The sequence below is a fragment of the Saccostrea cucullata genome, unplaced genomic scaffold (assembly GCF_032062105.1).
Source record: "Saccostrea cucullata isolate Sc308-1 unplaced genomic scaffold, CSIRO_AGI_Scuc_v1 ctg12913, whole genome shotgun sequence".
Taxonomy (NCBI): Eukaryota; Metazoa; Mollusca; class Bivalvia; order Ostreida; family Ostreidae; genus Saccostrea; species Saccostrea cuccullata.
The window spans coordinates 1-21,302 of record NW_026933630.1 but is presented as its reverse complement, the minus strand read 5'-3'; the positions used below and the strand labels follow the sequence as shown (position 1 = coordinate 21,302).

Sequence of the window (21,302 nt, the reverse complement as noted above, 5' to 3'; positions counted from 1 at the left end):
ATATTTTAAAATAAAAACAGTATCAACAAGAGTATAAACAAATACATGTTCATCACTGTCACAGAGAAACACAACCATAATAATATAATGCATCGGTGTCACAGAAACACAACCATAATAATACAAAATTAATCTACTCTGTACACAACCATTGTTATCACAGATTGAACGTGATGAGGACGGAATAAGGTTTGCATTCAGCAAAAAATACCTATTTATCTATGTAATGCATTATGTCATACAGTAAAAATTTCAATAAATCACAAGGTCAGAAAAAAAATGTTCGATCTTATTTAATAAATCACTCCTTAAAGTCATTATTTTGGATTTTTTAATGCAACACAAGAAAACGTCTTTGGCAGTTTCTTAAATTAATAAGGCCAGATAGTAGCAGTGAGCCCACGTAGTGCCCATCTCATGGGCGGGATTCCCTCCTTTTTGAAGTCGATTTCTATGATGGGGTCCCGTGGGGCTATTCTGGAGGGATAGAGTGGGCACTGGAAGGAGGGTTCCTGTATAATATTTCTCGTTAATCGGGTAGCACTGTAGATGGAGGACAGGGAGGGGGGCGTAACCCTGTCTGGAGGCCTGGTCCTGGAATTCATTGGTTGTCTTCTCAATGGAACACCCCCAGAGGTGGATTCCATGAATGTACACGCCCTCTGGTGGAGGTTGAAGTTACTAAGAAGGAAACAAAAGTACCAAATCAATTTTATCCATGAATTATACAATTAATATCAAATTCTGTTTCAGTCTATTGTTAGCTTTGGTAGCAAAAAGCAAGATTTGTACAATACAAGGATTAGAGAGAAGGTATTGTTCTCACATGTCCAAAATCTCTGAATGTTGTGTCTGTCTGGAAGGTGAATTGTTCAAAATTGCCGGACCTATCTCCACAGTAACTCTTGATGGCTTCCTGTTTCAGTAAGGCAAGAAGTCCTCTAGAATTGAAGAATGCTCCTAACCAATAGGCTGGCATGGCCTTCCTTCCCTGTAACATGCAAAAAATAATCCCTATTTAAAACATCAATTCTTTTACTAGAAACAAAAGACTTAGCAGGATAAAGTGTCAGCTATTTCTAACAATGAAAAAATATCAAATCTGCATAAAAAGGATATCCACTCCCAATGGATCCCCCCATCTTTAATTATACAATACACACCATGCTGAGGATCTTCTCAAAGTGTTTCCAGCGGTCCTCTAGATCTCGGAGCCACTGAGCGGCGTTGTAGGTGTAGGGTGGGGGCGGTGGTGCCGGTCATCTTACACCAGATCCTGGGGATCCTTAAGTGGTAGAGGTCATCGGCCGCAGACAGGTAGTGGTCACTCAGCTGGTCACCCATCACATTGTTCTCACAGGCATTCCTTATCAACTGTAACGGAAAAAAAATGAATTTTTTACCAAGTTCAGTACAAAAAAGTTGTCAGAATCTATTCATATACAATGTGTCAGAAAGCAGTTCAATCAAAATTCATATTTAAATGGCTTCATCAAAGTCAAAATTTAATTACAAAATAATATAGTTCTACTTCCTCAAGTTAAAACCCTAATACTTCTTATGCATGCCATTGACTCTGACATTGTATCGACAATAAAACTGAGATTTACATTACAGTTTTAAATGTTACAATTGTACTTATTTTTATAGATGTTTTAACTTTCTCAATAAGTTTTAAGTAGTTTTAACAATTCTAAATATGCAGGTCACACCAGTATGGAATGATATCAATAAAATCAAATATTTAACAAAATTCATCGTTCAAGGAGAATTTACATGACTGTCATATCTGCCGGCGTTGCATCAAGACAAGGACTGATAAGTGTTGTATTCTATTTCTCAACATTTTGTTTATTAACATTAACCCATATGATAGCATTTATCTCCATCTAGTAAGCAAATTAAAGATAACTTTAACGTGTTATCGTAATTCTAACTCCCACATTCAGAAGTCGTTTGGATCAAAGTTTCTCTAGGCCATAAACCTATCATTGTAAGTATTAATGAATACCATGTCAATTATTTATATATATCATGTATAATACGATGAAATTATTCTTTATGTTTCTTAAAAATCTTCAAACCGGTATATGGAAAACTTTTTAATAACTGCGAGAGATCATTTGAAGATTTTAAATGCAATTCTGTAATCTTTTTTATTGAATAAAATTTTAATAGATCAAATGATACAAATTACATTAATTTCAAGTACTTGCTTAATTTCAACAAATGTCAAAGATATACTGGACAGCTACATGTAGTTGATGCTTGAATATTAATCAATGGTCCTCTTAAAAATCAAAATCTTTGGCAATCAACTTCAATAAAGATATTCACTGTGTAAATGAGCAAAAAAATTATAAGAATTATATAAGAATTTCATGATTTTCAGATGTCATTATGTAAAGCAGCTTGCTCAGACCGACTTTTTTTAAAGTATGGTATTGAAGAATGTGAAAGAAATTGTGAGTTTTATTGCAATCCTTGTCTTCAAAGATTGTGCAAACAATGCAGAGATGAACATCTGAAAAGTCCAGAAAACAAGAACCATGAGGTGGTCCTTTACCAGCAACGTAAACGACAGATGAAAGAAGACAGAGAGAAACAAACACAGCCTCTATCTGTCACTATAAGGTCAGGGAGTTCAATATACCAGATGTCAAGGGTATATTACATATAACCATCATATCAATCAGACAGACTCTGGATCAGTGACAAAAATGGCAATCTCGTCCAAACAGATCTACAGGGGAATGTGATAGAGAAGATAAAAACCAGCGGCGGATCTGATGGTTACCACACAGTGACACAGAATGGGGATCTTATCTTTACAGACATAGTCGATAAAGTTATCAATAAAATAACACAGGATAATAATATCACTGAATTCATAAAAACAGGAGTCTGGGTCCCACTCAGCATACACTCCTCCCACATCAACGGGGACTTACTAGTGGGGATGACGGGTTATAGAGAGGCTAGAGTCACCAGGTACAACAAGACAGGAAAAGAACTACAGAACATACAAAGAGATAACAGGGGGCGAAAACTATATACTTAACCACACTACATCACAGAAAATATCAATGGAGATATCTGTACATCAGACTATACTAAGGGAGTAGTGGTGGTGAATAAATCAGGACAACACAGGTTCTCCTACAAAGGTCAGAAATCAAAGTTCCGTCCCTATGGAATCTGTATTGATGTCTTCGGTCACATCCTGGTGTGTGATTATCACACTAACTCTGTTCACCTCCTTGATCGGGACGGTCAGTTCTTGTCTCTATTACTCACACACGAACAAGGGATATACGGTCCCTATAGTGTTTGTGCAGATGAAGAGAAAAATCTTTATGTTGGACAACTACAGGGCACACTGACCGTGTTTAAGTTTCTCCAGTGAGAAAAAAAAACAATAATTTATGCATAAAATTATCACACAAGCCAATCCATTGATCACCTTCATGAATTTGAAAAATCTGACAGTTATTCCTTATATTTACATGCTTTGATTCTGTCAATCCACGGACTCCAAGACTGCTTCTCTCTAGGTGTTGTCCCGTGTCGCATAATATTCGTTCCGGGTGTTTCGCGTTCCGGCCGGAACCTTAAAATCATAATATTGGTTCCGGATTTTACTGTAATATAGGTTCCGGCCATGAGTTCAATCTTTGAATCGCGGTATCTGTCCAGATTTCATTCCACATTGAGTCATGGAAGTAGTGGGGTTTTTTCTTGAGGTTTTAGCATGACGCAGCGACATTCTATTTTCGTGCATCGCGCAATGTTTTGTACTTACCAATTTTAAAAAAATAGATGAATATTAAATAGTACTCTTTCTGATACATATGACTTTGGTCGTATTATAAGGCTTTGTTTATCTTATGTATACAAATCGGTTATCTACAACTCAATTCCTTTTGTTTATTTAGTGCATGCCAGGTGTGAATCTCTCGCTTCAATGCACGCAAACCCGTAAAGACAGGTTAAGAGAATGGTTAGGAGATAAACAATTTAAGACTGGGTTTACGAAAGACTAACATTTAAAGAAACACAATGTCAAAGAATTAATTAATTGATAATTTTTTTTTCATTTCAGAATTCGATAAAAGTAAAGAACAAATATTGATAATTATATATTTACGGAATTAAATTCTCTGTTTAAATGATATTACACGTGTTGACATTTCACCAAGTCGAGGCTCAATCACGGCTTCCATTCCTAATAATTAAAGATTTTTTTTTTCATAATTAGATATTATTGATGAAATGGCATGATAATATGGTTTATATTCCATTTGAAATATGTATATGATAATTCACTGTTGAAGAATGCTACGTATATGGTTTATTTTCTTCTAAATTAATCTTCATACTACCGTACATGTAGGTACAGTACATGTATTTCATGATGATGTGATTTATTCTGTAATGAAATAAACATAAGAATACGGGTATGGTTTATTCCCTTTAATACCACAAGCACGTGTAATTAATGAAAATGATATTTTTTTGTAGTCGTCGGAAGAAAAAAAATAGTAATTGAGATATGAAAAGTCAAGACAATATATGTTAACTGGCTCGGCTTTTTATTTAATACGATCAAGTTAAAAAAAAAATCATTTTTTTTTCTTTTACTTTTCTTTCGTCCTTTTTTTTTTTTTTTTTTGCTATTTGTTTGTTTTAAAGGAATTAGAATGCACATTAGTGTTACCTCGAGGAATGTCCTAACCACCAACCGCTTAAGATATGTGGTAAAAAAAAATTATTTCTGCATGGGTGTTTGAATACATAAAACACGATGAAGTTGATAAAAATATGATCGTTTTATACATGCCATTCATAGGCGTGGGAACCGGAGGGGGTGGGGGTAGGGAGGTTTAGCCCGCACTTTTTTTTGCAAAAAGACATAATATAGACATCGTACATTGGGGCGTAGGTTTACCATCCCCCCCCCCCCCACACACACACACTTTTTCAACCGACACATTGCAGTTGAGTTTAAAAAGGGGAAATGGTAGTGTTTGGAAAAAATACTGGCACTGGAAGAAGTTCTATCATAACCCCCCAACCCCAACCCCCACGAAATAGAATTTTCGTGTTTAGACAATTGACACATTTTCTTTTTTTGCTTGTCAAGAATTTTTTTGTAGGTTTGATTTTTTCTTTCACTTAAGCCCCCCCCCCCTTTCAATTTGCTTCTGACGCCAATGTCATTATGTTGAAATAATCTCAACTGCTTCGGAGAAAAATATTAAATAAATACACGAAGGTTAAAAAATGCACGTTTACACAGGTACATGTAGGTTAAAGGTAAACTGCAATAATGTTCATGTAGCTGCGCTACGTGTTTTAAAAATCTCACCCCTTCTCCAATTTAAAAGAAAATGGAGATTTTTTTCAACGTCCCCACAAAATGAAAAGTTGTTAATATTTTAACATTTTGTTATGGGGGAGTTTCAATTATAACAGTTGCAAAAATGTAAAAGTTTTATTTAATTTTAAATTATTAATTTGCAAAACATGGAATAGAGTTCTATTTATTTTTTCTGGAGCATCTCTGTTGTAGAAAAGAAGAAAATTACGTAGCACGATCATGGCATCATGGATCATGATATTGTAGATGCTAGTCTGCACAAATCGTGGCAATTGAAGGTAAGACGGGACCACAATTTATAGGGAATAAAATTATATTTTTTAATAAAAATATTATACGTGCAGAACAAAATGGATCCGTAGAACCAACTGGGATAGCGGAAACAAGTGTCTAAGGGGAGTGATTTTTGGGAAAACTGAAGCTAACATGAAAATACAAGTGTAAAGAAAGAAAGGTCATGCAAACATGATTTATAAAACAAGCTAATTCAGAGAATCTATGTCCCCCGCATTACGGAAAAGAAGAGCATGCACGAACCGAAGGGGGGGGGGGGGGGTTAAGACGGGTGTGTTTTAGGGAGTTATGGTATGACATTTCAATGCAAAATCGTAAACGCTTCTTGAGATATCGTCCATGGCCAGAAATGAAAGTTTTACACCCAGAAAGAATATACAAATACATGTATATGAATTAACGATGTTGACCTTTGAAATTTTGACCTCAAAACCAATAGTTTAGAGGTCTTCCTCATAACTAGGACATAGGAAGTTGTGGTATAAAATTCCGCTCAAAAGCTTCTCTCCATATATATCGCGTGGAAACGAAAATGTTAAAAATAATTTATGAATTCATTACCTTGACCTTTGACCTCAAAATCTTTAGTGCTTTCTTTAGGCCATAGGTGGTTTTTAAAATTTCTTTCCTATAGCTCAAAGGTTTTTTGTCTGTATACCTGTATTTCGGGCTGTCTGTCTGTCTTTTCCAATCTTTGACTAAGTATGATAACTCAGACTGGAACCAAAATTATGGTCATATTTCTGGATGACTATTACTTAGAGTTATTTTTAAAATCTTTTGCTATTTTGAAGTTTCTTTTTTGTGTCGAAGATAAGTTAGCCCATAACCAAAATTATGATCATATTTAACGTTCCGGGTTAGCATTACTGGGTGCATTTTCAACTATTTTTTTTGCTACTTTGATTTTTCTTTTCCACTTAATGATGAAAACAAGTTAGCCCGGAACCAAAATTATTATCATATTTAACGTTTCGGGTTAGCGTTACTGGGCGCATTTTCAACTATTTATGCTACTTTGAAGTTCTTTTTCCTTTTCATGACGAAGTAAGTTAGCCCGGAACCAAAATTATTATCATATTGAAAGTTCCGGGTTAGCATCACTGGGCGCATTTTCAACTATTTTTGCTTCTTTAAAGTTCTCTTTCCTTTTTATGACGAAGATAAGTTAGCACGGAACCAAAATTATATCCTCATAATAAACGTTCCGGGTTGCATTTACTGAAAGATATTTCATATCTATTTGCTACTTAGTTGTTTCATTTCCAGTTTTTGACGAAGCTAAGTTAGTCCGGAACCAAAAATTATGTTCATAATAAACGTTCCGAGTTGCAATTGCTGAAAGATATTTCATACATTTTAGCTACTTAGTTGTTTCTTTTCCATTTTGTTACGAAGCTAAGATAGCCCGGAACCAAAAATTATGCTCATAATAAACGTTCCGGGTTGCAATTACTGAAAGATATTTCATATATTTTTGCTACCTAGTTGTTTCTTTTCCAGTTTTTGATGAAGCTAAGTTAGCCCGGAACCAAAAATTATGCTCATAATAAACGTTCCGGGTTGCAATTACTGAAAGATATTTCATATATTTTAGCTACTTAGTTGTTTCTTTTCCAGTTTTTGACGAAGTTAAGTTAGCCCGGAACCAAAAATTATGGTCATAATAAACGTTCTGGGTTGCAATTACTGAAAGATATTTCCTATATATTTGCTACTTAGTTGTTTCTTTTCCCTTTTTTACGAAGCTAAGTTAGTCCGGAACTAAAAATTATGCTCATAATAAACGTTCCGGGTTGCAATTACTGAACTTCCTATTTCAAGTTACCATTATGTGTAGACGTAGAAGGGCGGGGGTGTTAGCTCCCCTTAGTTATTTAAAGAATTTAGTTAAAACAATCGAATTAAATTTTGATCCACTCGCATACTCGCTACGTTTAGTGTAGCTCCTAGCGAGTATGCGAGCAAATCTAGCATCTAAAACCATATTCGAATACATGTTTTGTATAATCATAGATGTGATCCCCCCTCCCCCAAAAAAAATCCGGTTTGGAGACGATTAAAGTTTTTATTTTCCTTATTTATTAAGAACATTTCTGAGTTAGTACTTCTTTATTGGGTGTATCCCTATTCCTTTTTTTAAAAGCATGTTTGAATTTAAGACTGATATGTTTAAGTATTTTTTTTAAATTCATTTTAATCGATTTCTATTGAATATATCTTTAGCAGATTAGTCCATTTTTATCCAAGTTTTGTGTAAAAAAAAGATTAATATAATAGAGTTATTTGTGTATACAATCTAGTTTACATTTAGCAGAAACAGAAAAACGGAGCTACATGGTAATATACAAGTAACTTTTCTTTTCATATAGTTGTTTGTATTATTGGATTAGTATTTTAGAAAAGATATAAGGCATACATGTAACATCTTTTCTTGTTTTTTGTCCAAGTTGGTCAACTCTCTCTCTCTCTCTCTCTCTTCCACGAAGAGGAAGTCACCTCTATAAACTTTCTTTAATTTTTTGAATATGTGTTGTTTCTCTGCTGTTTTTATTATTTACATCGGCTTAAACCAATAAATGCAGCAGATTGGTTTAGATCTTTTGAATGTATCTGCCCTATCCCTCCGTTTTTTGTCCCAATAAAAAACAATCAATTGTATATTTTTATCTACCTAGAAAGTGGTTGAATAAATCTTTTTCAATGTTTTAATCTTTAAATGCATACATGTCAATGAGCGCATTCTTATTAACTGTTCTCTCCATTTCTATTTGTAAAGGTATATACATATATTTACACGGTATGATGTTCATAAATGGATTTAGTTCATTAAAGAAATCATTAATTTACAGTAAATAGTTGATTTATTTAAACGAAAAACATTCTCAATTGTTTTCCTGACACCAGCGTTTCTTGAAATCACCTAAGATATGACATGTCCGCAGTCATCTTAAAGTTAGGACTAAGATTAGGAGGTCTCCTAAGATAGGATAGCTTCGATGGCCTCACTTAAGACTAAGATATGTCGTAAGTTCATCTTAAGAGATCTCTTAGTCCTAAGATAGCTTCATAAGCATGCCTGCAGGTTTTCATTTTAAATTAAGATTTTACATTCCCATCGAGTTCTAGAGCGGAAATACACGTTTTATCAGAATTAAAGAGAAACGTTTTCTTCTTTTCCAAATAATCATAGTTTTTGAAAGTTCGTAAAAAAAAAAAAAACCATTATATCTATAGGAAAAGTCATTCAAAGATGTCTTTTGAAAAATCAGGTAGGCGATAGAACAAACGTTCGCGGTTGCCTTCCCCACTAAGACTCCTTTGTTTGTTGAACACATTCAACAAATTGTTAATTAAAATATAGAAAATTTCATACCAAGCAAATCAAGTTTTTTGTCTATTGTTCACTGCAGGGGAAGGGGGGTGTGAGCAGACTTCACAATGCTATTCATATAAATAGTAAAATACAGATCTGTGTCTGTAATACATTTCTTCTTCAGTGTTATTTTTACAAATGAATACAAATGTACTTGTACTTACGTGCATAAATAAAAATGAGTTGAATTTTATTCAAAAGTTTTTAGCCGTGTCATTGAAACATTTCCAAGTTGATCATGTGCATGTTTTGTTGACATATAACATTAAAATAAAAAAAAATTAAAAAAGAAAAAAAAATTCACCTGACGAAGAAAAATAATCAACAAACGGGAAACACTTTTCCTTCGTATTAAATGGTTAAATTATAAATTCCCTTTTTAGATCCGGCATGCACTCGTTTCCCATTATGTTCTTGTATTTTAATTTATTAATATATTTGGTTTTAAAAAAAACGCAACTACATGTATGGGTGTTTAAAAAATTGTAAGGAAATTAAAATATTACCTAATAATTAAAGTATTTTATCGTAAATATAATTAATCTATCACCATTATCATCTGATCAGGGTGGTCATGTGTGCTTACGGCGATTCGCAAGACTGAGCAATTATTCGTATCGATAGAAGCCAAGTGTGTCATAAAACAGCACGATGGGGGTATATCAATGTAAACAAGTTTCACACCTTCTTTTGTTTACAAAGAATCAAAATAATCAACTGGAATTTCGTGGATTAATATAATATTTAAATCAGAGACATCAATAAATATATAATGTCTCTGGTAAAAAGACCGCATATTCTGACTTGAAATGTAAACATATATGTATGTCTTACGATTAAATCCTACTGTATCATATACGAAGGTATAAACGAAAGAAGAAAATTAAAATTAACAGCCAATATTAAATATAAATAGAGAGTTTAATAGGGTGCTTGGTTGCCCGGAACGTTTTTTACGGCCGGAACCAATCTTACGCGGGCCGGAACGTTTATTATGGCCCGGAACCAATGTTATAGGTATTTAGCGTTCCGGCCGGAACGCCAAGTTACCCGGAACGTATATTATGCGACACCCGCCCTGCACGTGTTTTTTTTTTTAACTGCGCCAATTCATTGATGGGGAAATAAAGTTCATTTACAATTTGTAATTTTATCCCGGACAAAGACATTGGAAATGTAAATATAATATGATTAACTATAATCTTTAACTTTAAAGAAATACTGTGGATAAATTTACATAACATTGTGGATTCAGAGATACTTTTATGAGTAGTTTTGATTATTTAACTGCTAATTTTACAAACCTGGTGATCGGACTACTTTAAATTAACATATAAAAAAAGACAAGATAGGGTAAGACCAGTATTTGGCCCCCGATTTTGGGTGTCTTTCAGAATGATCCAACAGTTTATCCATGAAAACCTGTTTTCACCCCTGCCACAAAATGAGTACTGGTTTTAAGATTAAGAATATACAGAGGTCGCAGTGAGGTCAGGAAATAGGTCTATTTTCGAAATTTCTCATTTTTATGCAAATTTTCACTAATTTTACAGCACATTTTCTTTCGGAAAACATAGAGCACACGCTTGCCTATCTACCAAATTTATATATTTTATACACTTATATCAGATGTAGTATATGTGTAAAAATCTCAGATAGGCAAGCGTGTGCTCTATGTTTTCCGAAGAGAAATGTATCCAAAATATGATGAAAATCCACCAGAATTGAGAAAATTCGGGAAAATTTCCTATTTCTGAACCCTCTAGTGGCTTCCATGTAGCCTTTGAATCAAAATTAATGCTTGTCTTAGAGTAAGCATCATTTTAACTTCTTAACTACAAACTATCACAGTTTTATCAGTGTTCTGATTTTTATATCATAAATTCGGCTGTTACCCTATCTTGTCCTTTGCTAGTTTGTAAATTCAAATACTTTCAGTCATTTTTTATTCTGAATAATTTAACAGAGTTGATGAATGTATACAAGTCTACTGGGTTTTGTTGGGTTAACATGTTGATGCATATAATTTGGGAGCAATATTTATAATATATTATAGTGTATATATACTGTACATCTAAACCTGTTCTCTTGGTTAATTTTCAAACATGCACATTGTCATATAGTTGTATTTGTTATGTAATGTGCATTGTTTCTATTACCATATTTATGAGAATAAAGTATTGTCATGGTATAACATGGTACAATTTTGAAGTAGTGTGATTCTGATATATTTTGTAATAAAACTAAATTATACATTACATGTACGCATAGAAGCAAGTCCATGTTGTCTAGATTTAAGTTGGAGGTGGGGGTGGAAAGATTTAGGATATGATAATTGCGCATTAAATTTCGAAAATAAGGTTAAATATGAACTATATTCCTTTCAGTCTGTTGTAATCGGTATTGGATATCAAAGTTGACATATCTGATGTTGTGACATGGCTCAGTCGTATCCACACATAAATTGGAAAAAAAACTGGAATCTTTGTTGGATTATACTTGTCTTTAATAATATTGACTTTTGTAGCTCCTTAAGTTGGAATTTTTTTTCAGGATCAGAATTAACGATTTTGTTGTTGTGGTTAGTGCTGTAGACTTGTGTAAAAATTTTACTTAAAAACTTGCTAGACAGGTTGTGGATGACAAGAAGCCAAAATCTATTCACTCGAGGATCAAAGTTCGAGATCATTTTGTGGTTTCCTATTTGTTTTGTAGACTGTGAATAGATTACTTCAAGACTTGCTAGACAGGTTGTGGATGACAAGAAGCCAAAATCAACTCACTCGAGGATCAAAGTTCGAGATCATTGTCAGAGTATGTTCTTACTCATGTTCTCAAAAAACATGTATAGAAAACTTAAAACTTTGACTCTGTCTATAGCAACTAAAATTCTACAGATGTTGCATATGTAGAAGAAAAATTAAAAAGAATTCATTCATTTGATTTTCAAAAATCAGAGTTGAACAGTATCCATTCAAACATGCAAAATTTGCAAAGTGGTCATATAATACTACATAAGACTAGTTATTACAGTGTCAAAAGGTCAAGGACAATAAGATGGCCAAGAGTGAATACTACATATATCACTGAATTGCTAACAGGCCAGTCTTGGAATATGGACTCCAGGGTCAGAAGGTCAAAGACACATCTGTGTACATATCACTATAGAAGCCATGATATACAAAATGAATACTTGTGTGAATAATTCACATTTCAGAGTTGCATTCTCTCTAATGGCAAGTGCTAGCTGGCGTCTCCATACGAGTGAAAAATTCTTAAGAGGGACGTTAAAAATATACAATCAAATACTGTAAACGTATTACATTTGGCTGTGTATTCTTTTTACCACCTTTCGCGGAAAGCAGCCTCAGCTAAATCAAGTACATCGCCAAATGCTTTGTGTATAAAGGTTTCTGCAATGCACATTCAAAAAGCGCTAAATCAAATCTACGCCAACTTGTTGAAAATTCAATTTCCGCCAAATATCGTATACGCCAAATATAATACATTTACAGTAATCATGTCAAAAAATGACAAAAAAGATTACAATATTCAAGTTTTAATCAAACTCAGCAGTATACAATATTTTGACACATATGCATGAAAAGTCTTTAAAATAGAAATAAATATAAATATTTTAAAATAAAAACAATATCAACAAGAGTATAAACAAATACTTAATGCATCACTGTCACAGAGAAACACAACCATAATAATACAAATTGTATAGAATTAATCTACTCTGTACACAACCAATGTAATCACAGATTTAACGTGATGAGGACGGAATAAGATTTGCATTCAGCAAAAAATACCTATTTATCTATGTAAAGCATTATGTCATACAGTGAAACTTTCACAAATCACAAAGTCGGAAAAAATGTCAGATCTTGTTCAAGAAATCACTCCTAAAAGGCATTATTTTGGATTTTTTAATACAACACAAGAAAACGTCTTTGGCAGTTTCTTTAATTAATAAGGCCATATGGTAGCTGTGAGCCCACGTAGTGCCCATCTCATGGGCGGGATACCCTCCTTCTTGATGTCAATTTCCATGATGGGGTCCCGTGGGGCTATTCTGGAGGGATAGAGGGGGCACTGGAAGGAGGGTTCCTGTAAGGCGGGTTTCTCGTTAATCGGGTAGCACTGTAGATGGAGGACAGGAAGGGGGGCGTAACCCTGTCTGGAGGCCTGGTCCTGGAATTCATTGGTAGTCTTCTCAATGGAACACCCCCAGAGGTGGATTCCATGGATGTACACACCCTCTGGTGGAGGTTGAAGTAACTAAAGAAGGAAACAAAAATACCAAAATCAATTTTCTCCATGAATGATACAATTAATATCAAATTCTGTTTCAGTCTATTGTTAGCTTTGGTAGCAAGATTTGTACAATAAAAGGATTAGAGAGAAGGTATTGTTCTCACATGTCCAAAATCCCTGAATGTTGTATCAGTCTGGAAGGTGAACTGTTCAAAATTGCCAGACCTATCTCCACAGTAACTCTTGATGGCTTCCTGTTTCAGCAAGGCAAGAAGTCCTCTAGGATTGAAGAATGCTCCTAACCAATAGGCTGGCATGGCCTTCCTTCCCTGCAACATGCAAAGTATTATAACAATATGCAAGAAAAAAAATATTTTTAAATCATTAAATTTTTAAGAAGAATGAAAGTAGGATTAAAATGTTATTTTCTCTAATTCCGAAACAAAAATTGAATTCTGAAAATGATATCCACCCCCCATTGATTCCCCCACATTTTTTAATTATACAATACACACCATGCTTAGGATCTTCTCAAAGTGCTTCCAGCGGTCCTCTAAATCCCGGAGCCACTGAGCGGCGTTGTAGGTGTAGGGTGGTGCGGTGGTGCCGGTCATCTTACACCAGATCCTGGGGATCCTTAAGTGGTAGAGGTCATCGGCCGCAGACAGGTAGTGGTCACTCAGCTGGTCACCCATCACATTGTTCTCACAGGCGTTCCTTATCAACTGTAACGAAGACAAGGTCCTTTTACCAAGTTGTCAAAATCTACTTCTATACAATGTGTCAGACAACAGTTCAATCAAAATTCACATTTAAACAACTTCAATATTTCATAAAAATTTTCAGATTCAACAAGTAAAAGGTGAAAACTTACAGTGAGTGTATGTCGGACTTCTGTCAACAGTTGGTGTAGAATCTCACACTCTTTCATGATGAAGTCATTAAAGATAGGGTAGTCTCCAGGTAGTTTACGTATTTTCTCCACAACAAACTCACGGAACGACTGAAATCATCAAAGTCATTTTTTGATTACAAATGTAGTTAATATATAAACTACTCAGTCTAACATAAAATTCTTTAGGACTGGAACAACATTCAACATAAACTACCCCGTGTACTGATCCTGATTTTAACCCGAATAGCTATTTGTTTCCCCCACCCCCTTTTCATCCATAACTGACAATCTAGCATAATTTGAGCAAGACATAAATGAATAAATGGTCATGTATAAATTTACCAAGCATATGAAACCTTGCAGTGAGAGCATCATCAGAAATTTGTCAAACGAGGATCAGCAGAAATTTGTAGAGAGAGAATTAATCAGAGGATAAACTAGATAAGTTTATGTAGTTGTCGCCTTGAGTACTTTACCTTGCTGCTATTGCCAATCTTTGGAGTTTTTTGCAGCAGGTCGTTACAGATTTGCCAGAGTTCCACGTCTTTGAAGCGGATTTTGTGCGTGGCATAGCTGGCTGTGGAGAACACTCCCTGATGAACCACAGAGGGGTTGTTACTAGTTTTACTGATACCAGCCTGGGCAGGTCCTGAAATAGAAAGAAAGAGGCATTGTGATATAATATTAGATGAAATTCAAGTAAATCAAGTACAATTGATATTCAGGTGTTGGTTTGTAGGTATACCATCAAATAGCGTAGGGTCGTGGAAATATCAAGTGATGCATTGGACATAATCATCAAATTGTGTAGGAGATACTACCCTGTAAGTAACTATGATTTCCTGTTACTTCCCATCAATTGGTATAGGAAGTGGTATCCTGAACCAATTATCACATGGCATGCAAATTGGTACCTTGAAACTTCCAATTAAATGGTTTGGGCAATGGTACCTTGTAACTTATCATCAAATGGTATGGGAGATGTTACTCTGTCTTATGATCAAATGGTGTCAGAAATGGAACCCTGCAACTTGCAATCAAATGGTATGGGAGATGTTACTCTGTCTTACCATCAAATGGTGTCAGAAATGGAACCCTGCAACTTGCAATCAAATGGTATGGGAGATGTTCAAATGGTGTTGCAGATGGTACCACTTTACAATCAAATGGTGTGAGAGATGGTATCATATTACCATCAAATGGTATGGGAGATGGAACCATATTACCATCAAATGGTGTTGCAGATGGTACTATATTACAATCAAATGGTGTGAGAGATGGTACCATATTACAATCAAATGGTGTTGGAGATGGTACCATATTACCATCAAAACCATCAGGAAAAAGAGCACCAAAGACCCAGATTTTGACATCATTTCCTGGTTGAACAAGATGAAGCAGAGTAATAAATGGGTAGGCTTTACCTGATTGGCTGAATTGAGGTATGTAAATATTTTCATTTTAAAGTAAAAATATTAATGTTTGAAATAAATGATGGAATGTGGGAATATTACAAAAATTCTAGAAATACCAGGGGAGATTGTAGGAGTGGGGATTGATATTTTTGGCAGGGTGTCATTTACTGCCGATCTCTGTAAGTTCTAAATAACTGCAAATTTGACCTATAAACGCCGCGGAACGGTATATTTTTTTTCGTGTTTTTAATAAGTGCTTAGAACGAACTTTCAAATAATACCAGTGATTTGTTTGAACGGGAATTAGTAAATTACTTGGAGGGCAAAAGGTTTGTATAGAGTTCTATGGGAAATTAATTGGTACTCTTTTCCCTATAGAGACCCCATTTTTTAATAAGTAAAGTGAAGTGAAAGTCATGAAAAGTTATTTTTAGCAATTTATTTGAATATTGAAGACATTTCGAGAGAAAAATTAGCAAAAATTTGAATTATTTATCTGTGGAATTAGGGTTAGAGGTGATTTTGGGTCTTTTGTAGAGATAGGGGGGGGGGGGGTGTTACAGAGGATGGAAATTGGTAAAACAATGTGTAGTTGACTTGGCCATAGGAGAAAGGTAAGTTAAGAAAATGTATCAGATTGATCTTATAATAAATGTTTGTATGTATTCATAAATTTATGTATGTATTTTACATGTACATGTAATTGTGTATTTATATGATTTGCTATATATGTGTACTTTTGGAAGTGTAGGATCGTGGCCTGGTGTTAATTTTTGTTTAGTTTCTTATATGTCTGCACGTTTGGTATCTTTTCGAATAATTTATTCGGCCCTTAAAAGTGCGTTTCGTGGTGTTCATGTGAAAGGAGGTCATTTTCTGTCTTGACGTATCATGTCGGTAGTGTATGTGATCCTCTGGATTGCCTCCCTTTGACTGCGGGGGGATCAGTTTGTAGTTTGGTTGTTTCTATATTGTAGCTACACAAAGGTATGTGTTTTCCCTCTTTTTGCTCTTTGTAGTTCCATCAGGGTGACTCTCTGCAACTCATTTTCTACTGCTTTCCAGTTTTTGTACTTAGAGTTACTTCCCTTAGACTAGCTAACCAAATATGTAGAATTTCAACATGATATAATCTTAATTATTGTGACCTTAGGCTTCTGATTTTGTTTTCTTGAATTATTGGAATGGCATTACTGCATGTATCACATTTGACTTTTCTAATATTTACATGTAATTACATGTAAAATTGTAAAACATGTATTCCACCCTTGACGGATCCATTTTTTAAACATTCGGCCATGTAGAAGATATGTAATTTGGTAATTTTTCAGAAAACTTGAAAAATATTGCTGTTTTCTTTTTGATTTATGCTTAATTTGACTAACTTTATTGATTTATTTTCATTTAAAGACTATAGAGAACTTTCATATTTCAGCTTCCTGGACCCGGGAGAGCTTGGTATCTGATCGGCGGGGGGCATTTTCTCTATATAAGAAGAAGATGGAGACTCGCTACCCACCCGATATATTTTGTCGGACAGATTTCTGTACATTGCAGGTAAATTTTTCATTTATTAACTTTTCAGCCTCTTATTGTGGTGTACATTTTGGGGTTTTAAGTCAATTATTGCATTTCTTAATTTTTTACAAATTAATCTGAATTCCCCTTTTTAAAGCATGAAATTCAATAATGTAGATTATGGTTGTACTGTATAAGACTATCAGACACTGCACTTTGATTTGTTATCAAAAGTATTAATTTTCTCTTGACTGAATTAATTGTAAACAAATATAATAGGGGGCACCTGCTATTTCTCTAAGTGTCTTTCACTGGGGGGTGGGGAAACTTTTTTGTATATACTTAAGCAACAGGAGGGGTTAGATAAGAATCATTTAGTATATCAGAGTCTCAAACAATTTACTTTTCATAAGCATAAGAAAATTTCTATATCAGTCTTTTTAAAACCTTTTAATTTTGCTTAATTAATTATGATTTATCAAATTTTGGACCTTTTTTCTTTATTCTGGGTAGATTCCACCCCTATGAAAAAATTGACACAATTATGACTTTATATCATTTTATTAACATCAAAAAACAAAATCATGTTACTTTATAAATATTTTATTCATTACAGTGACAACTGTATCCAGATTTCATCACAGGAATGAAAGTTTTTCACTCTTTGGAAAAGCACCTGCAGCAGGGAGGGGACATTCATTAAGATGGCCACAGATTCCAAGACACTGAAGTGACAGGCCTCAAATTTCATACATGTATATTGGTAAGTATAAGGTCTTTGAAAATTACAAAATTGACTAATTCTGGGATAGGTAAATATGTAAGTATAGGAAAAAGAGCACCAAAGACCCAGATTTTGACATCATTTCCTGGTTGAACAAGATGAAGCAGAGTAATAAATGGGTAGGCTTTACCTGATTGGCTGAATTGAGGTATGTAAATATTTTCATTTTAAAGTAAAAATATTAATGTTTGAAATAAATGATGGAATGTGGGAATATTACAAAAATTCTAGAAATACCAGGGGAGATTGTAGGAGTGGGGATTGATATTTTTGGCAGGGTGTCATTTACTGCCGATCTCTGTAAGTTCTAAATAACTGCAAATTTGACCTATAAACGCCGCGGAACAGTATATTTTTTTTCGTGTTTTTAATAAGTGCTTAGAACGAACTTTCAAATAATACCAGTGATTTGTTTGAACGGGAATTAGTAAATTACTTGGAGGGCAAAAGGTTTGTATAGAGTTCTATGGGAAATTAATTGGTACTCTTTTCCCATCAAATGGTGTGAGAGATGGTACCATATTACCATCAATGGTATGGGAGATGGTACCATATTACCATCAATGGTGTGGGAGATGGTACCCTGTAACTTACCATCAAATGGTGTTGGAGGTCGAGGAAACATCTTGTGAGATAAAGTATTGGTAGACGGCATGCTGTCAAAAACTTTGTTCAGTCTGGTGAAGACATACTGGTCATCTCCCAATAAAGTCTGTTAGCAAAATAAAATATCTATTAGTGTTAAACATTTCAAATTATTTACAAGATTCTTAATTTTTCAGACACAAATTGTTCATTTTTAAACATATTGATGACCTAGCAGGTCTGTAATGACTTAATTTGTATTGTTACATTTGGTATCACTTAAGAATTCAAATCATAGCGGCAATACAATATTCACTAAGGAAAAACAATTTTTGAAAAAGCAAAATTCTATATGATGTAAAAGGACAATGTGCATGCTACCTATATAATCGGTGTTGATTTATTCGATAATTTCAGTGGAAAAGAGAAAGCTCCACACACTTATCAAACACATTAAAAAAAGATTCTCTACATTGCCTATGAATTCCTTGTTCATTATTAGTTAAGCATTCATAAACTTCTTATCAATTTGAGAAGGATCCAGTTTTGATGTTCATTTTCAAAAAAAGGGGGGGGAAGGAAAAACATTTCTTTTTTCTCTAAATCAAATTAATACATTTTAAAGAAATGAGTATTGTCATAAAGCAATTGAGTTTTTTCATCCCTATGCACTAAAACTAATCTACCATTATCACAAGTAATATAACAGTCCTTTAAAAAGTAGTTTTCAGTTAGAGGGTGTAAACTATACTCACCGTCAATAGAAATGCAACACCCTAATTTTAGGGGTGAAAATTACATACGGGATATAACTATGTACCAAAAAAGTTAGGACATCTTTTACTTTGCCAAATCAGTTATTTAACGGTTGAATGATTTTCATTCCATTACCGGAAGTTGATTTTTAGCTCCCTGAACAGAAATAAAAAATTAGCATTTTTAATAAAATTATTGACAATATTTTGGGTTTTCAAGGTTTTGTACCTGTTAATTATAAGTCTTGTACTAAAAGTCCGGAAAAATATCCTTCTTTCTCTTCCAGATGTGATACCTGTATTTCCTCAAAGTAACTGAAAGAACGCATTTTCATTGCTTATGTTGGAAATTTTCAAAATAAAGAAAAGGGAGAGCTACAGATGCAAATACACACTACATAATGACTTTTCGGGCTCATGTGTTTCAAAAGCATGAATGACAGTTCCTTGACCGGAAGTCCAAGGGTTACTACACTCTGCCAAGTTAGAGAAAATTCGACCTCAGTATCTGAAAAACAGGCATTTAAAAAAGGACAAGAATATTTATTTTGCTCAGATTAAGACATTGATAAACTTAATGCATGGTAGAATTCGGGCTGCTTATGCTGTACATGGCGGACTAGCACGTTTTAATTGAATGGTCGGAAGGGGGGGATGTTTCAAAAGTTATGTATTACTTTCTAAGGTCTAGAGATAACATTTAAAGTTTAAATGAAGTATCATTGTCTTGTAAATTTACTTTTTACATTTATGTATTCATTCTTAATCTTATCTTTAAACCTGATAAAGTAACACATAACTCTAAGACATCCCCCCTTCCAACCATTCAATTAAAACGTGCTGGTCCACCAGGTACAACATAAGCAGCCCGAATTCTACCATGCATTAAGTTTATCAATGTTTTAATCTGAGCGAAATAAATATTCTTGTCCTTTTTTAAATGCCTGTTTTTCAGATACTGAGGTCGAATTTTCTCTAACTTGGCAGAGTGTAGTAACCCTTGGACTTCCGGTCAAGGAACTGTCATTCATGCTTTTGAAACACATGAGCCCGAAAAGTCATTATGTAGTGTATATTTGCATCTGTAGCTCTCCCTTTTCTTTATTTTGAAAATTTCTAACATAAGCAATGAAAATGCGTTCTTTCAGTTACTTTGAGGAAATACAGGCATCACATCCGGAAGAGAAAGAAGGATATTTTTTCCGGACTTTTAGTACAAGACTTATAATTAACAGGTACAAAACCTTGAAAACCCAAAATATTGTCAATAATTTTATTAAAAATGCTAATTTTAGATTTCTGTTCAGGGAGCTAAAAATCAACTTCCGGTAATGGAATGAAAATCATTCAACCGTTAAATAACTGATTTGGCAAAGTAAAAGATGTCCTAACTTTTTTGGTACATAGTTATATCCCGTATATAATTTTCATCCCTAAAATTAGGGTGTTGCGTTTCTATTGACGGTGAGTATATAAATATATGTGCCACTACCTCAAAACAACAACTTCCTTTGTATCCCATGAAAACAAAATTCTACCAGTAGTTAATGAATTAAGAATTCAACATCTTATATATACTTCTGAGTGAGTCCAGCATCACACATACATGTTTTATAAAGAATAACAACAAACAAAAACTTAATTTCTAAGCATAAAAAGAGACCAATTCTTTATCTTGATATGAATTGTAGCAAAGAGTTTCTAATTTTATTGCAGAATTTGCTACCTCACTAGGATTTTAGCTACCACAGTCTTTTACATTCTTATTTACCTCTATTGGGTGTGAACCCTGGGGAATGTATATGAAGCATTAAAACAAGGAGACTTCAAATTTACGCAGTTTTTAATGAATAAATGCTACACTTAAGAATTCAATTTGAAAGAATGAGCAACCAAAATGGAAAAAATAAAATGAATCGTTATTCATTACAAGTTTGCAATCATGACATACATGTAGGCATAAACACTATTAGTCCAGGACAACTTTGTCTTAAAATATATTTTCTAGGGATCATAACCAATGAAGAATTTTATCTTGAA

At 34.0% G+C, this 21,302-nt stretch overlaps 1 protein-coding gene, 1 long non-coding RNA gene and 2 pseudogenes across 6 annotated transcripts; 2 read left to right on the top strand and 2 right to left on the bottom strand.

The window, feature by feature from the left end:
- Positions 1–136: 136 nt before the first annotated feature.
- Positions 137–18,629, bottom strand: LOC134238766 (dynein axonemal heavy chain 8-like). 4 transcript variants are annotated; one of them, XR_009986079.1, is made up of 7 exons: positions 18,517–18,629; positions 14,682–14,854; positions 14,185–14,313; positions 13,826–14,035; positions 13,475–13,639; positions 12,957–13,334; positions 137–304 (listed from the first exon to the last, which is right to left on the bottom strand). XR_009986079.1 is itself a non-coding variant. In XM_062720888.1 (6 exons), exons 1-6 carry the CDS (start codon positions 18,575–18,577, stop codon positions 13,023–13,025), a joined length of 1,050 nt encoding a protein of 349 aa, XP_062576872.1. In that variant the 5' UTR covers positions 18,578–18,629; the 3' UTR covers positions 12,797–13,022. The 4 variants fall into 4 exon arrangements, 3 of the variants coding, with proteins under 3 accessions (XP_062576872.1, XP_062576874.1, XP_062576873.1); XM_062720888.1 differs by lacking the exon at positions 137–304 and having other exon boundaries at positions 12,797–13,334; XM_062720890.1 differs by lacking the exons at positions 137–304; positions 18,517–18,629 and adding an exon at positions 15,432–15,440 and having other exon boundaries at positions 12,805–13,334.
- Positions 302–1,368, bottom strand: LOC134238768 (dynein axonemal heavy chain 8-like; annotated as a pseudogene).
- On the top strand, positions 2,657–3,408 carry LOC134238772 (uncharacterized; annotated as a pseudogene).
- On the top strand, positions 15,551–18,286 carry LOC134238773 (uncharacterized). Of its 2 annotated transcripts, none has more exons than XR_009986081.1 (3): positions 15,551–15,647; positions 17,056–17,177; positions 17,755–18,286. It is a non-coding gene; the product is annotated as an uncharacterized LOC134238773 (long non-coding RNA). The 2 variants fall into 2 exon arrangements; XR_009986080.1 differs by having other exon boundaries at positions 15,551–15,949.
- Positions 18,630–21,302: the final 2,673 nt, after the last annotated feature.

Bases quoted from the DNA above. Each gene is read 5' to 3' on its own strand.
- LOC134238766 (XM_062720888.1), bottom strand. From the start codon at position 18,577: ATGCCGTCTACCAATACTTTATCTCACAAGATGTTTCCTCGACCTCCA. The intron at 14,855-18,516 runs GTAAGTTACAGG...TTTCTATTTCAG, and splicing joins ACCTCCAACACCATTTGATG to GACCTGCCCAGGCTGGTATC. The intron at 14,314-14,681 runs GTAAAGTACTCA...TGATGATTTCAG, and splicing joins AGATTGGCAATAGCAGCAAG to TCGTTCCGTGAGTTTGTTGT.